The sequence below is a fragment of the Zalophus californianus genome, chromosome 12 (assembly GCF_009762305.2).
Source record: "Zalophus californianus isolate mZalCal1 chromosome 12, mZalCal1.pri.v2, whole genome shotgun sequence".
Lineage (NCBI taxonomy): Eukaryota > Metazoa > Chordata > Mammalia > Carnivora > Otariidae > Zalophus > Zalophus californianus.
This window is the reverse complement of record NC_045606.1, coordinates 105,033,344-105,050,518: the sequence shown is the minus strand read 5'-3', so window position 1 is coordinate 105,050,518 and position 17,175 is coordinate 105,033,344. Positions and strand designations below refer to the sequence as shown.

The 17,175-nt window shown below is 42.3% G+C and overlaps 1 protein-coding gene across 4 annotated transcripts in view; it reads right to left on the bottom strand.

Moving 5' to 3' along the window:
* Positions 1-16,417, bottom strand: part of RNF32 (ring finger protein 32) — a 49,927-nt gene extending 33,510 nt beyond the window's left edge. The window contains exons 1-4 of one of the 4 annotated variants that reach the window (XM_027572946.2): positions 16,201-16,417; positions 14,270-14,356; positions 13,059-13,323; positions 9,311-9,453 (exon numbers count right to left, since the gene is read on the bottom strand). In XM_027572946.2, the coding sequence (XP_027428747.1) occupies positions 9,311-9,453; positions 13,059-13,323; positions 14,270-14,284 (423 nt within the window). In that variant the 5' untranslated portion in view covers positions 14,285-14,356; positions 16,201-16,417. Of the gene's footprint in view, positions 1-9,310; positions 9,454-9,560; positions 10,155-13,058; positions 13,324-14,269; positions 14,357-15,854; positions 16,007-16,200 lie in introns of those variants that run through there. The other 3 variants (XM_027572947.2, XM_027572948.2, XM_035723170.1) reach the window with 3 other exon arrangements.
* Between the last annotated feature and the right edge of the window lie 758 nt (positions 16,418-17,175).

Here is a 17,175-nt window from a genome sequence, read left to right as displayed (position 1 = left end):
GGAGAAGGAGGAAGGTGGGTGGTTCTTCCGGAAGGAGAGCCCGGGGATGATAGCAGGACACCAGCAGGAGTGAGCTACAAGCCTGGAGGGAGCCTGGCGAGGGGGCCGCGCTTCTCTTCTCTCAAGTGTGTGGGACCAAGACTCCCCGGGACGACTGGTCTCAGACACTTGGGCCACCTGATCTTGGTAACATTTTCCCATTTTTAATGTGACCCCCCCCCCACTCTACTCTTTCCTCTTAAATAGGACAAATGCAAGAAGTATTGCAATAAACAGAACTCACAAAGTTATAAAACCTTCACTTGAAACTTACTGCCAATAAGCCTAAACTGGAAAACCTCAGTAATATGGGTCCTTTTAAATTATCACCATTTAGTCTAATAGCAGCCTTTTGTGTGCTCAAGTCCCCATTCTTTTTATTTCTTCAGATTTTTATTTAAATTCTAGTTAGTGAACATGCAGTGCAATGTTGGTTTCAGGAGTAGAATTCAGTGATTCATCACTTACATACAACACCCAGTGCTCATCACAAGAGCCTTCCCTAATACCCATCCCCCATGTAGCCCATCCCCCACCCTCCTCCATCCAGCAACCCTCAGTGTGTTCTCTGTCTTGAAGAGTCTCTTAATGGTTTGTTTCCCATTGTCTGTTCTAGTTCTGTAAAAAATGCTGGTGGTATTTTGATAGGGATTGCATTAAATGTGTAGATTGCTTTGGGTAGCATAGACATTTTATTTGTTCTTCCAATCCATGAGTATGCAATGCTTTCCCATTTCTTTGTGTCTTCCTCAGTTTCTTTCATAAGTGTGCTATGGTTTTCAGAGTACAGATCATTTACCTTTTTGGTTAGGTTTATTCCTAGGTATCTTATGGTTTTTGGTGTAATTGTAAATGGGATCAGTTCCTTGATTTCTTTTTCTGTTGCTTCGATATTGGTGTATAGAAATGCAATGATTTCTGTATGTTGATTTCATATCCTGTGACTTTGCTGAATTCATGTATTAGTTCTAGCATTTTTTTTGGTGAAGTCTTTTGGATTTTCTATATAGAGTATCATGTTGTATCCAAATCCTTGATGATTTGATGCCTTTTATTTCTTTTCGTTGTCTGATTGCTGAGGCTAAGACTTCCAGTACTGTGTTAAATAGCAGTGATGAGAGTGAACATCCTTGTCTTATTCCTGATTATAGAGGAAAAGCTCTCAGTTTTCCCCACTGAGGATGATTTAGCTGTGGGTCTTTTGTTTATGACCTTTATGATGTTGAGGTATGTTCTATCTATCCCTATTTTGTTGAGGTTTTTTTTTTTTTATCAAGAATTGATGCTGTATTTTGTCAAATGCTCTCTCTGCATCTATTGAGAGTATCATAGGGTTCTTATCCTTTATTAATGTGGTGATCATGTTGAATGATTTGCCTATATAGAACCAGCCCTGCAGCCCAGGAATAAATCCCACTTGATTGTGGTGAATAATCCTTTTAATGAGCTATTGGATCTGATTTGCTAGTATCTTGTAGAGAATTTTTGCATCCATGTTCATCAGGGATATTGGACTGTAATTCTCCTTTTTTGGTAGGGTCTTTGATTTTAGAATCAAGGTAATGCTGGCCTCATAGAATGAGTTTGGAAGTTTTCCTTCCATTTCTATTTTTTGGAACAATTTGAGAAGAACAGGTATTAATTCTTCTTTAAATGTTTGGTAGAATTCCCCTGGGAAGCCATCTGGCCCTGGATTTTTGTTTGTTGGGAGATTTTTGATTATTGATTCAATTCTTTGCTGGTTATGAGTCTGATTAAATTTTCTTTTCTTTTTTTTTTTTTTAAAGATTTTGTTTATCTATTTGACAGAGAGAGACACAGTGAGAGAGGGAACACAAGCAGGGGGAGTGGTAGAGGGAGAAGCAGGCTTCCCGCGGAGCAGGAAGCCTGATGCGGGGCTCGATCCCAGGACCCTGGGATCATGACCCAAGCCGAACGCAGATGCTTAACGACTGAGGCACCCAGGCACCCCGAGTCTGTTTAAATTTTCTATTTCTTCCTGTTTCGGTTTTGGTAGTTTGTAGGTGTCTAGGGATTTGTTCGTTTCTTTCAGATTGCCCAGTGTTTTTGGCATATAATTTTTCATAATATTCTCTTAGGATTATTTGTATTTCTGTGGTGTTGGTTGTGATCTCTCCTCTTTCATTTATGATTTTGTTTATTTGGGGCCTTTCTCTTTCTTTTTGATAAATCTGGCTGGGGGGCAATATTTAGTTTTATTAATTCTTTCAAAAACCAGCTCTTAGTTTCATTGGTCTGCTGTTTGTTTCTAAAATCATTTATTTCTGCTCTGATCTTTATTATTTTTCTTCTTCTGCTGGTTATAGGCTTTATTTGCTGTTCCTTTTCTAGCTCCTTTAGGTGTAGGGTTAGGTTGTGTATTTGAGATTTTTCTTCTTCTTTTTTTTTAATTTAAATTTTACTTAGTTTACAGTGCTATATTCAGGGATTTATCACTTACATACAACACCCAGTGCTCATCACAAAAAGTGCCCTCCTTAATACCCTTCATCCATCTATCCCATCCCCCCACCCACCTCCCTCCATCAACCTTCAGTTTGTTCTCTATTGTTAAGAATCTTTTATGGTTTATTTCCCTCTTTCCCTTACTCCCCTTCCCATATGTTCATCTGTTTTCTTTCTTAAAGTCCACATAGAAGTGAGATCATATGGTATTTGTCTTTCTCTGACTAGCATAATACAGTCTAGCTCTATCCACGTCATTGTGAATGGCAAGATTTCATTCTTTTTGATAACTGAGTAATACTCTGTGTATGTGTGTGTGTGTGTGTGTGTACATTTTCTTTATCCATTCATCAGTTGATGGGCATTTGGGCTCTCTCCATAGTTTGGCTATTGTTGATAATGCTGCTATAAACATTGGGGTGCTTGTACCCCTTCAAATCTGTGTTTTTGTATCCTTTGGATAAATACCTAGTAGAGCAATTGTTGGGTCATAGGGTAGTTCTATTTTTAACTCTTTTGAGGAAACTCCATACTGTTTTCCAGAGTGGCTGCACCAGTTTGCATTCCCACCAACAGTGCAAGAGGGTTCCCCTTTCTCCATATCCTCTCTAACACCTGTTGTTTCTTATGTTAATTTTAGCCATTCTCACAGGTGTGAGGTGGTATCTCATTGTGGTTTTGATTTGTTTCCCTGATGTTGAGTGATGTGGAGCACTTTTTCATGTGTCTGTTGGCCATTTGTATGTCTTCTTTGGAGAAATGTCTGTTCATGTCTTCTGCCCATTTCTTGACTGGATTATTTGGTTTTTGGGTGTTAAGTTTGCTAAGTTCTTCATAGATTTTGGATACTAACCTTTTATCCCATATATTGTTTGCAAATATCTTCTCCCATTCTGTAGGCTTTTAGTTTTGTTGATTTTTCCTTCACTGTGTAGAAAGAAGCTTTTTATCTTGATGAAGTGCCAATAATTCTTGCTTCTTGAGGTAGACCTGTATTGCAGTATACCTCCCTCTTAGGACTGCCTTTGCTACATCCCAAAGGTTTTGGACTGTAGTGTTTTCATTTTCATTTGCTTCTATGTACTTTTTAAATTTCTTTAATTTCCTGGTTAACTCATTCATTCTTCAGTGGGATATTCTTTAGCTTCCATGTATTTGTGGTCTTTCCAAATTTTTTCTTGTGGTTGACTTCAAGTTTCATAGTGTTCTGGTCTGAAAATATGCATGGTATGATCTCGATCTTTTTGTACTTGTTGAAGGCTGATTTGTGACCCAGTATGTGATCTATTCTGGAGAATGTTCCATGTGCACTTGAAAAGAATGTGTATTCTGCTGCTTTATGATGAAATGTTTTGAATATATCTTTTAAGTCCATCTGATCTAGTGTGTCATTCAAAGCCATTGTTTCCTTGTGGTTTGTCTGCTTAGATGATCTGTCCATTGCTGTAAGTGGGGTGTTAAAGTTGCCTACTCTTATGTTATTATCAATGAGTTTGTGTTTATTATTATTATTATTATTTACAAGAGAGTGTGTACGAGCGGGGCAGAGAAGGGCAGAGGGAGAGGGAGAGAGAGAATCCTAAGCAGGCTCAGCGTGGAGCCTGACGTGGGGCTCAATCTCATGATCCTGAGATCATGACCTGAACCGAAATCAAGAGTTGGATGCCTAACCAACTGAGCCACGCAGGTGCCCCTCTTTAAGTTTATTATCAACTGATTTATATATTTGGGTGCTCCTAAGTTGGGGGCATAAATATTTACCATTGTTAGATCTTGATGGGTAGACCCCTTAATTATGATATAATGCTCTTCTTCATCTCTTGTTATGGTCTTCATTTTATTTAATTTTATTTTTAAGATTTTATGTATTTATTTGAGAGAGAGAGAATGAGAGCCAGAGAGCACGAGAGGGAAGAGTGTCAGAGGGAGAAGCAGACTCCCTGCTGAGCAGGGAGCCCGATGTGGGACTCGATCCCGGGACTCCAGGATCATGACCTGAGCCGAAGGCAGTTGCTTAACCAACTGAGCCACCCAGGCGCCCATGGTCTTCATTTTAAAACTTAGTTTGTTTGGGGTGGCTTAGTCAGTGAAACATCTGCCTTTGGCTCAGTTCATGATCTCAGGGTCCTGGGATCGAGCCCCAAGTCAGGCTCCCTGCTCAGCGAGGAGTCTGCTTTTCCCTCTCCCCCTGGCCCCCCACCCCCCTGCTTGTGCACACACACTCTCTCTGTCTCAAATAAGTAAATAAGTGAATGAATGAATAAATAAAGAAGTTACTTTGTCTGATATAAGTATGGCTACTCTGGTTTTCTTTTGATATCCATTAGCATGATAGATGATTCTCTTTCCCCTCACTTTTAATCTGCAGGTCTAAAATGAGTCTCTTATAGGCAGCATATAGATGGATCTTGTTTTTTTTTTATCTGTTCTGATACCCTGTAGCTTTTGATTGGAGTATTTAGTCCATTTACATTCAGAGTGATTATTGAAAGATAGGAATTTATTGCCATTGTGTTACCTGTAGAGTTGGTGTTTCTGGTGACATCCTCTGGTCTTTTCTCCCCCCAAAGAGTCCCACTTAATATTTCTTGCAGGACTGGTCAATGGTCACAAATTCCTTTAGTTTTTGTTTGGGAAACTCTTTGTCTCTCCTTCCATTTTGAATGAGAGCCTTGCTGGGCAGAGTATCTTGGCTGCATATTTTTCCCATTCAGCATGTTGAATATTTTTTTCCACTCCTTTCTGGCCTGCCAAGTTTCTGTGGACAGATGTGCTGCGAACCTAATCTGTCTTCCCTTACAGGTTGAGGACTTTTCCCCCCTTGCTGCCTTCAGGATTGTTTCCTTGTCTGTGTATTTTGTGATTTAGATTATGATATGCCTTGGTGATGGCCAGCTTTTGTTGAATTTGATGGGAGTTCTCTGTGCTTCTTGGATTTTGATGTCTGTGTCCTTCCCCAGATTAGGGAAGTTTTCATCTGTAATTTGCTCACATAACCCTTCTGCCCCTTTATCTCTCTCTTCATTGTTCTGGGTCTCCTATGATATGAGTGTTTTTGCATTTTAAGAAGTCTCTAAGTTCCTTAAGTCTATCTTGGTGATCCATTTTCTTTTCAGCTTATTTTCCATAATTTTATCTTCTATATCACTGATTTGTTCCTCTACTTCATCCATCCTCATTTTATGACATCCATTTGGGTTTGCCTCTCAGTTATAGCATTTTACATTTCATCCTGACTAGATTTTAGTTCTTATATCTCTGCAGTAAGGGATTCCCTAGAGTCTTCTATGCTTTTTTCAAGCCCAACTAGTATCCTTATAATTGTTGTTTTAAATTATAGTTAGACATCTTACTTATATCTGTATTGATTAAATCCCTGGCTGTATTATCAACAATAGCCAAACTATGGGAAGAGCCCAAAATATCCACTGACTGATGAATGGATAAAGAAGATGTGGTATATATACACGAAGGAATATTACTCAGCCATCAAAAAGAATGAAGTCTTGCCATTCGCCATGACGTGGATGGAGTTAGAATGTATTACACAAAGTGAAAAAAGTCAGAGAAAGACAAATACCATATGATTTCACTCATATGTGGAATTTAAGAAAGAATACAGGTGAACATATGGGAGGGGGAAGGAAAAAAAGAGAGAGGGAAACAAACCGTAAGAGATGTTTAAAGATAGAGCACAAACTGAGGGTTGATGGAGGGATGTGGGTGGGGGATGGGCTAAATGGGGGATGGGCATTAAGGAGGGCTCTTGTCATATTGAGCACTGGGTGTTATATGTAAATGATGAATCACTAAATTCTACTCCTGAAACCAATATTTCACTGTATGTTAACTAACTAGAATTTAAATAAAAATTTGAGGAAAAAAATCACTGGCCATCAGTTCTACTTCCTGTTCTTTCTTTTGGGGTGAATTCCTCCATCTTATCATTTTGTGCAGAAAAAAAGAAAAACACAACTGGATCCTATGTGTGTTTTGGTCTACTTGTTAAAAGAAGCTAGACCTAAAAAAAAATCTATATATAAAATATATACATAAAAATTTAAAAAGATAATAAAAAAGAATTGAAAAATAAGAGAAAAAAATAAAAAAAATAAAAAGGAAGCTAAATTCTATTTTCCTTAGAGCTTAATTAAGCTTTGCAGTACTCTATGATCAGTAGACTTGCTACCTGCAAGATGTTTGTGCTGGCCTTCTGGGGGAGGGGCTTGTTGCGCTATTCTCAGATGGAAGGCTCTAGTGGGAATGCACCTGCAGGGTGCGGGGGGGGGGGGGGGGCGGGGCTTCCTGTAAGCAGCGCTAGTCTCCACTAGGTGGCGCTGTTTTGCTCCCTGGGTAGGATGAATATGGCGGCGCCCTGCTCTCTAGCCTTGGAGCTTAAAGTTCCTGGCTCCCCCTCACTCTTCACTGAGCCACTGTGCCCTTCACAGAAGGGCAATCAGTCACCCCTCTTGTGTTCCCAGATTCCCTCAGATCCCTGCCTTCACCCTGACTGTGTCTGAGCTTTTTTATCCCAGGCGGGACTGGGTTTTACAACTCCACAAATTCTAGGGATTCCTGTGGCTTTGGACCCACACTGTTCCTCCGGGGGCGGGGGGTCTCCCTTGCTTTTGCCATTTGCCTGGACCATGCCAGGAAAGTGGTTGCAGGACCACAGAGCAGTTCAGAGCTTATGGCGAAGTGGAGCAGAGAGCCGGCGCCCAGGCTCACTGCCTGCAACCAGAGTCCCAGCTCCTATGCCTGGAAAGAGTGAAGCATGTTGATGCCACCCGTTCTTCTTGCACCCTGGTCTGATCCTCAGACCACCCTACATCCACTCCTGGGTCCGCCCTGCTTAGCACCTGAGCACATTTAAGCCAGGCGTGACCCCGGCGGTGGCAGACTCCTAAAACTTGAGATTTTGCACTCTCTGTGTATAATACCTTGCGGTAGTCCCATAAACATGGCTCCTTCCCCGCTGCAGTACCCACAGTTGTATCTCTCCCAGATCAACTCTCTGCACTTCTACCTTCCAAAAGGTGGTTGCTTTTCTACTTACAGACTTTTGGTTTTGTTCTCGCAGTCCTCAGATTAATTTCTTGGGTGTTCAGAATGGTTTGATAGTTATCTAGCTGTGTTCAAGGTACAAGGTGATCTTGGGGACCCCCTCCTCTTCCTCCATCTTAACCCCTCAGGCATTATAGAATAATCTTTGAGTGTTTTATCAACAGATATTTGATGATCTGTACTGAATAACACTGTCCTTCCATGTATTTAAAATATACTTTTAAATGTCCATAAATGTTTGTTATTTAAGGCAAACATTCTCTGAGATAAAAACAAATGATTAAGTGGTGGTAAATACATTAAAAATGTCCTAGAAGTTGGGATTAGACTCCAGCTGACCTTGAGAACACTTCCTGAGTCACCCTGCTGCGGATCAACTGACTTATTTCCTCATCTGTTAAATGGGTATAATGCCTCCATCAGCGATGCACAAGAATTACTGAAGTCCTCTGAAATAATTAAATGATGGGGAAATGCCAACTATTGTGTTTAACGAAGGAAAAACCTAAACACGAGGACAATAACTAACTAAAAATGCAAAATAAACACAAGCGTCTATATCTACTAACCAAACAAAAATAAGAATTTAGTGAGAAATTTATAAAAAACAGAATGGAAGAAATGGTGGGCGTGATGCGTCCTGATTCCCCTGCTGCCCCACTTAAGATATTCAGTGTAAGTTTTCATTCTTCATACAACAGGCTAAATATTTATAGCATAATTAAAAAAGAGGTTGCTGGGCCAGAAAGACTCCTTGTGGTTCTATTAACTCTTGCTACACTAAAATACTAAATTATCCTGGATGATAATTTTGCGGTTTAAGGGCTAAAATTTTTCCAAAATACCCAGCTTTCATATGCGTAAGATTAGGTCTTGATAGAGAACTGGAATACAATAAGTGTGTTTAAAATAACTTGTGAATTCAAATTAGTGAAGAACAAACGTTTTATGACTGTGAACTAACTTGTTAATGATGAAACTCATTAAAACAAATTAAGTTTGAGAGTTAAGTGCCAGGTAGCGAGTAAAGCCCGAGGTTCCCAGGCTATGAATTTTAGGCCTGCTTTGACTCTATTTGCTGTATTTTTCCAGCAAACGTCTGAGTGCCTGCTCTGTAGGAAGCACAATGCTGCACACATGGGAAACTGTTGTACAGTGGCCACTAGCATAAAACAAAACAAAATTCTAGCAGTGGAAGCGTCCCTAACTGTCAGAAGATTACAGTAGATTAGGCAGACATACTATGTACAGAAAAACCTATGACCCAGATTGACTGCATATCATCAACCTTATGTGGTAAAGTTTCGTGAATAAAGATTATTAAAAGATTTTTCTTAAAAGATTCTTACATAAATTCTTTGGATATTCAAGCCTAGTTTTTCTTTTCTTTTATGATTTCAATTCATAAAACACTTAAAATTTCCATTTGCTTTCATTCTTCCTGCACTGGGCTCCTTCTAGCAGCATCTCCAGTTGCTCCTCAGCTATTTCCAGCCAGTGGAATGGGAGCATTCCTTTTGTATGAACTTTGTACTTGAGAATATCATTCAGTAAATAAACAAAACTGTTTAATAAGGGTGTTTAGCTCTTTCTCACACACACACTTTAATTAATGGAAAAGAAACTATAAAGGTATTTGAGGTCACGTAGGCGGAAGAAACTAGAAAAATGAAGCCTGGGATCTTAGGCTCCAGCTCAGTCTAGTCCCCAAGCCAGCTTATCTGATCTTCAGGCTACACACCTGGGGGCGAAGTTCAAATTCTTCTTTGCATATTGGGCATGGCTGCACAGAGTCCCCTTGCCGGATGGATCTTTGTTTTACATTTTCCCATTCATCTGAGGATAGTGGCGGTGGGGGAGGTTCAAACAGGCCCAGCTTCTGTGCTACAGTTAAAACAATACGAAATAGAAGTTGCAATATATTTAGGGTATAGTACTCATATATAGTTTAATGACATTATTTTGTAAACAAATCTGAAAGCAAAACATACCACATACTTCCACCATATGTGGAATACTGCTCTTCCATGGTGCATAGACGTCAACAGTAATAATACCTTCCATTTGTGTTTACGCTTTTATTTATGAAGAATTGCCTTCCCCTATTTCATGTTCACAATATTCTCTATAGTAGGCAGGACTGCTATCCAATTTTTAGGAAGAAAAGTTGAAGAATACTAGGTTTTCACATGTATTGGCCAAATGTCCTCACTTTTCACCAAATTTATCTTTCAGTCTTCAGTGTTGTCTTCTTCCAGTTTAGCTCTTTCTCTTTCTTTTTTTTTTTTGCTGCCAGTGACCTTCACAGAATGCGTATCAATCAGGTTCTTCCCTTGCTAAAAATTCTTAGGGTGTATAATTATTGTCAGGACCAATTCCTTACCTCAGCAATATTTGAGAGCTCACCGTGTGTCCCCTCGGGATCAAACATGGAGCTCGCGTCCCAGTGGGAGCTGCTGCAGCTGGGGCACAGTGCTGGCAGGGGCAATGAGCACCAGCGTCCACCCCCAAACCACCTCCAAATGAGGGAATGGGTGAAGTGTCACCCTGTGGGCTTCCTTTGGATAGAAAGTGAAGTGTTATGTCTACAAAACAAGAACAGGAAGCTGTATCAGGAACGTTCAAAAAAGAGCTCTTCAAAATCAAAATCTTATAGTCAACTCAAAGACTGGAAGAGGAAGTTACAGTAATCCCGTAGAAAGTAGGAAGATGAGATAAAGTAGAAGACGGAAGATATGAAAACTAAAGGACCAGTCTAGGAGGCCTGACATCTGACATCTTTTCTTTTCCATAAAGAGAACAGAAAATCAAGAATAAAGATCTTAAAATAGCCTAAAACACTTCCCAGGAGAGGATGTGAGTTTCTAGTTTGAGAGGCCCCAGGAGGGCCCAGAACGAAGGATTCACACCACATCCCGCCATGAAATGTCACAGGTGTAGGCACGAAAAGCAGATCTCAAAGTTTGGTGAGAGAGACAGAAAGACAAGTCTCCAAAAGGGTCGGGAGTCAGAATTACATCGGACTTAGCTCCAGCAACACAGACATGAGAAGGCAAACCTTTCAGAATTCTGAGAAGGACTCCCATATTGAAAATCTTTATTAGCAAACAACGGACTGTGAGAGAATAAAGATTTCTTTGTGTCTGTAAGCTTGTCCACTGATCTCTTAGGCACTCTTTCCCAGGAAGCTGCTGGAGGAGCAGCTTCACCCCAATGAGGGTATAAACTAAGAAGGAGAAGCTGTGCCATCAGAGGATCCAATGCAAGAGAATGAAGGGAATCAGCCCACAGGTGATGCCGAGAAGACATCCCAGGCTGACGGCTCTGCACCAGCCCCACAGAACAACTGGTACATATGGGAGCAGAGTAATGGAAGGTTTCAGAAGGAATGTCTCCACAGAGATAAAATCAGAAGATCACCACTGTATTTTAGTGGATGGAAAGAATATACTTCTGAGATTTTGGGGAATGAATTTTGGGTCTTTTCCTGCCAGTTATTAAGACATATTACAAAACTATTTTGGATTAAAACAGTAAAATCCTGACATAGTAACAGATCATACTCCAAATCATACATCCTGACTCTTTCTCCCTCTCTTGTATGAGCATGGAAAACTTGGCAAAGGCAAAAGATAGGTAGATAGTTGTTTGAGGGAAGAATCTAATGTAAATTTTTATATCAACTGATTTTGCCAGTGCTATATGCAAAATAAACTGTGATGAGGTCTAAATGTGAAAGGCAAAAATGTAAAGGTAAATAAAGAAAATGTGGGAAAATCTTTGTGATCTCAGAATGGGTAAGGATTTCTTGAATCACCCAAAGCATAAACAATAAAGAGAAAAACTGATGGATTTAATAGTAATCAGAATGAACATTTTATTCAATATAAAATAACACATAAAATTCAAAGACGGTGCCAGACTGAGAGATCTTCTCAGCGGCTACATCAATTAATATGTAGAGAACATAAAAAACTCCAGAAAATCAGCGAGACCCAAGTACAATATGATGTATAGATAATAATGAAGAGCATATGGTTCAACACGTATTGGTAACTAAAACCTGTAATAGTAAAAAATTTCTTTTTTATAAAGAGCTACTGGAAGAATAACTCATTTACTCTCCTTTTTAACCTTACTTATTTTCCAAATTGGGAAGTCCTTCCTGATGTCTAATTTAAACCTTTCCTGCTAAACTTACTATGATGATCATCTAGTTGATCATCTCCATAAATTATATATGTCCAAGATATTCACTACCTGACTGTATAACATCATTCCAAGCCTCTGCCCATTCTTGAGCTGTGCCATTTCCTAGAATACAAGTATCACTGTCTGTAGTAATGAAGTAATGAGTTGTCCCTTGGCCTTGCTCCCCCTACACCATGGAGCTGAGTCCGCAGGCTTCCCGGCGCCTCCTCCATCCATCACACTTGCGCAAGGGCACAACGCCCCCAGACAAACCTAGTTTCCATGCCCAGCATCGTTTAAAAATCTTTTCTATTTCTAAATTTACAGTTTAAAATAATGTGAGACTTGCAAAAGGTTGTAAAGCCAGTATAAAGAATCCTCATGTGCCTTTTACCCAGTTTCCCCAAATGTTAATATTTTCATAACCCTAGTTCAATGATCAAAACGAGGAAATTAACGTTGATCTAACACTGCCAATTAATCTGTATTCCTTACTGGGTTTCGTTCTTGTGTCACTGAAGTCCTTTTTTTGGACCCAGATTACACATAACACTCAGTTGTCATGTCCCCTTCATGTCTTATTATCTGGGGCAGCTTCTCTCTCTTCATTTGCTTTTCTTGACACTTTTGAAGAGTACTGGCCAGGAAGTGTGTAGACTGTCCATCAATTTGGGTGGGTCTGATGTTTCCTCGTGATTAAATTCAGATATGCATTTTGTCAAGAATACCCTGGAGGGGATGCTGCGCCTTTCTCAGAGCCTGGGATCGGGGCCATGTCGGCGTGCGCCCCTTTGGTGACGGCACTTGGGTCACGTGGTCAGGGTGCCGCTGGCACGGTGTCACCAGCAGGGGGCGGCTGGGCTTCCTGCTTCCCGGTGTGGTGTGTGGGCGCCGTGAGGCCGTGCGCCCACCCTGCCTCAGCATCCTCCGATGCATGTCCTTACTGTGCTGTTGGCCGGGGGGTGGTTTTTCTCTTTCTGGCCCCTGTCTATTTATTAGCTGTCATTCTACTGTAAGAAAGAGCTCTTTCTTTTCCGTTACTGACTGACTGGTTGACTTCCACCATGTGGATTAGTGGATAGTGACGGTATTCTACTATTTTTATTTATTCTATGTAGTACTATCTTTGTTTTCTTGCTCGTATTGCCCTCATCATCATTTTTAAACTTTAGTACATACGTTCTTTCTGTAAGATTATAAGTTAGAATCATTTCTGTTCCAGAAAAAATTATACTATTAATCTCAACTAGATTCCTTAGCTCTAATGAGCCAAAATATGAATGACAAGATTAACTTACCTAAAGTTAATGGTGGTGGTCTTGGATCAAGAACATATTCTTTTTCTGGATCTTCCACTCTAGGGCCTTGTATAGTTTTTTTAAGTCCAGTATCTATTACTGCTTTTGTATTTCTTTTTAGAGATTTGGATCTGTTCTCTCTCTTTTGTACCTTTGTCTTAGAATGTTCTGCTATTGAAAGATTTCGAAGTTGAAGATCATGTAAAATGTGATCTTGTAAAGCAACTGCAGTGACTGCTAAGTTATCTTGTTTAGATGAATGACCCTAAAAAGTAGGAAAAAAACCTTATCTATGGAACATTATGTTATATATCATTTGGAAGAAAACTTAGGCTTTAATACTCAATCCAGGTGGCATACTAGACCAAATCTAATAGTGAAGAATGCTTGACTCATGTTACATAAGTGCGGGAAAGCCCAGTCTCGTCATTTATGTTGGTGATAGGACTATCTTTTCATTTAATTACTAAGGTCTTAAATATAATATGAATTAATTCATTAGGACCTATAAAAGCTGTGCATGCCTGAACACATTCTGTTTCACTACAATTAATTAGACTCTAGGCAAAATCTTGCTTCTGTAATATGAAAGGGAATCTTGCATTTAAGTATGTGCTTTTTTGGAGAAAACTTAACACGGAACAAAACTGCTGGGCACCTATGACATGCTTGTAGTTGGTACTATGGCAGATAGTTCCTCATTGGATCGAGACTTGCAACTATATTTTTATACTTTCAAACAGCTGGATTAAATTATAGTCATGAGTAAAACAGTGTTTTATTTTTAAAAAAATCTTAAATTTAAATTCAATTAATTAGCACATAATGTGTCATTAGTTTCAGAGGTGGAGGTCAGTGATCCATCGGTCTTATAGAATACTCAGTGCTCATTACATCATGTGCCCTCCTTAATGTCCATCACCCAGTTACCCCACCCCGCCTCCCCACCAGCAACCCTGTTTATTTATTATGATTAAGAGTCTCTTACGGTTTGTCTCCCTCTCTGATTTCGTCTTGTTTTATTTTTCCCTCCCTTCCCCTCTGATCCTGTTTTGTTTCTTAAATTCCACATATGAGTGAAATCATATGATAACTGACTTTCTCTGATTGACTTATTCTGCTTAGCATAATCCCCTCCAGTTCCATCCACGTCATTGCAGATGGCAAGATTTCATTTAAAACTGTGTTTGTTTTAAAACAAGATTCTGTACCTTGTTTTTTGACATGCTGAGTCAGGCAAACTTGCTACTTGGGTATATCAAGTTATATCATCATATCACATTCCTTTAATTCTTCCACTGTAAAAACATAATCAACAGAAAGTCAAAGTTAGAGTGTATGTAAACATCTCTTATAAAGTCTAGAGGGAAGTTATGTTTGAGAGTCTGATTGATATGGGAATGCCTACCAGAGCACAGCACTAAGCTACGCACTGTGATTCTGGCGGGATTCAAGCCAGTCATGACTGATGGGGCCCTGCCCTCGAATCTCCAGTTAGCTGGAGGGAGCATATGAATTTGAATGAGAACAGTCCATCGCTCAATATAATATTATACATAAGTATGACAAAATTTGAGACTGAAAAGATCAGAGAATAGTAAGTGAAATCTTTTTTTTTTTTTTAAGATTTTATTTATTTGAGAGAGAGAGCGTGCACAGAGGGAGAGGGAGAAGCAGACAACTTGCTGAGCAAGGAGCCCAATGCAGGACTCCATCCCAGGACCCTGTGATCATGACCTGAGTCGAAGGCAGACGCTGAACCAACTGAGCCACCCGGGCAGACCAGTAAGTGAAATACCTCTTAAAGAGAGAACATTTAAACTGGGATTTGCAGGACAGAGAAGAGGGAAGTGAACAAACCACACTACAGGTACCAGAGGACAAAGGCACTCAGGAACTCGGCATACGGTTATTATTTAGGAGGGAAAGGGAGCGATGTCTATACTGGGATGCATGGGGAGCACTGGCTGCCTGCAGTATGTCCAGAACATAGAGGGACAGAATGTCAGGGGCAAGCCTGCCTTCCAGTCTTGCTCTACCTGTGTGCTGGCGACCTGCTGACTATCTGACTTCCAGCTGCCTCACCTTGAAACAGGTGTAGTCACGCTCCTTGCAGGGTTATGTTTATGAGGTCACCTTTCTAAAGTATCCGAATGGGCCCTTTCATGCAGAAGATACTCTGTAAATGGTTATTTTGCTTCAATTCCATCTGAAACTGGTGGAAGAATTTGAATTGGTCCTTTCAGTTTTTAGGCAAGGGTACAGTTTCTGAAGACAGGGTCCAAAATACACAGAATGGGGAGAAACAGTAAGTTATTAATCTAGGAAATGGGGCCTAATTTTAAGACTAGAAAGGAATTAATCCAAAATGCGTATCTAAGGATCAACACCTGCATTCAATTAGCGCAGAGGGTAGAAGTGGGGATGTGGAAACCTGGAGCTGTGAGGTCTCCAGGGCTCAGGGACTGCGAAGCCGCTTTAAGAAACTAGAGAGTAGTGCTTGCTTCCGCTTCTGGCCTCAAGGTGCACGACAGAAGCTTCTGTCCAGTGTTTCATCAGGACACTGTAGACTGCAGAAATGGTACAAGGTATTTAAAATGCTGTAGATCCCTTCCAGAATCTTCTACTTTCAAAACGCCTATCCCCTGGCAGAATAGAGTTTACACCACACTAAGAACTCGGTAATAGTCGCAGCTATATCTACACTTGAGGGTCTCTACTGTGAGCTTTTGAAACCTTTGCCCCTTCTACGTCCCGTAGTGTCATTACAGTTCAGGTTTGGGACCCATCAGATACTTAGTCCAAATCCAGAGATTAGTGATTCCTTCAAGATTACAGCACTGGTCTGCAGCAGTGGCGGGGTCGGAACCTTAATCCTGACGCGTCTGAAGAGCCAACATTAACGGGAATGTTCTTTCTTGGTCAACGGCATCACTAACTGGTAACAGCACTGACCCCCCCCCCCGGCGCCCAAGCCCTTAGTTGCCGCCCCGTCGCAGTGGCCGTGCGCTAACGAGGGGCACGCACTGGGCAGCGGCACCCGCTGCCGGCTGCCGCGCTGAGCCGCGGGTTCCCTGTCTGGACGAGCCTGCCCCGAGCGGGCGGCGCTCCCGGGTTCCGACGCTCCCTGGGAGCCCCCTACCTTCGGGCGCGGCTCCCGTCCAGGGACGGGCGCCGTCCCCGCGTCCAGACACCGTCCCCGCTTCGGGGGCCCTTCCGAGAGCGGTCACGACGAAGCCCGCGGTGCTGGGGACCGAGGACCTGGGCTGCCCGGCAGGGTCCCCGCGGCCCCTCCCGCCCCGCTCGCTCGGGCGGCACCTGTGCCAGGCACCGACCCCCGCCCCCGGCCTCCGCGCCGCTCGCCGTTGCCCAGCAACCGGGCACGCATGCTCAACGGCCCCGCTCCGCCCCGCGCAAGGCGCCGAGTTCGGGGCCACGGCGCGCGTGCTCTGCGGCGCGGCCCCGCGCACGGCCATACCGCGCATGCTCGGCGGCTCTGCCCTGCGCACTCGACGGACCTGTCCGTGGCCGGCTCGGCGCTGCCACAGCGCGCACGCTCGCCGGCCCGGCCCCGCCCCGCGCACGTGCGCACCGCGCAGGCTCGCGGTGCGTGCGTCCGCGCCCGCGATGGACTGCCCGGAGCTGCGGGCGCTTGGGGTTTCAGCACGTTTGACAGGCTCTCAGCCACGTTTGCTCAGATGTCTCTCCCGTGCGCCCAGTTACCTCTGTGTCCGTTCTGGATACGTGTGCACCTGTCAGCTCCCCGATGCTCAGTTCATTCCTGGTTCGTCTCCCTCTGCTTTCGGGGGAGAGCTGTGTAGCCGTGCCCTCCAGCGCCCGCCTTGCGGGGCGCCTCCTCCCCCGCAGGGGCCCTGCCTGCGCCCGCTGTCATTTCTGGTTGCTTCCCTGCATTCTCTGTGTTCTCTTACTTCTTTGGGTGCCGGGCCATTTTGGATTAGACGCCCAGACGCAAATTTTACATTATTGGGTGCTGGCTTTTTCATGTTCCTTGGAGTGACTTTGAGCTTTGTGTGTGAAGCTCAGAGTGAGCCACGTGGGAGCAGTGGGTTGACTCAAGCGCCACGGGGTCCCCACGACCTGAGCAAACTGTTGGGCC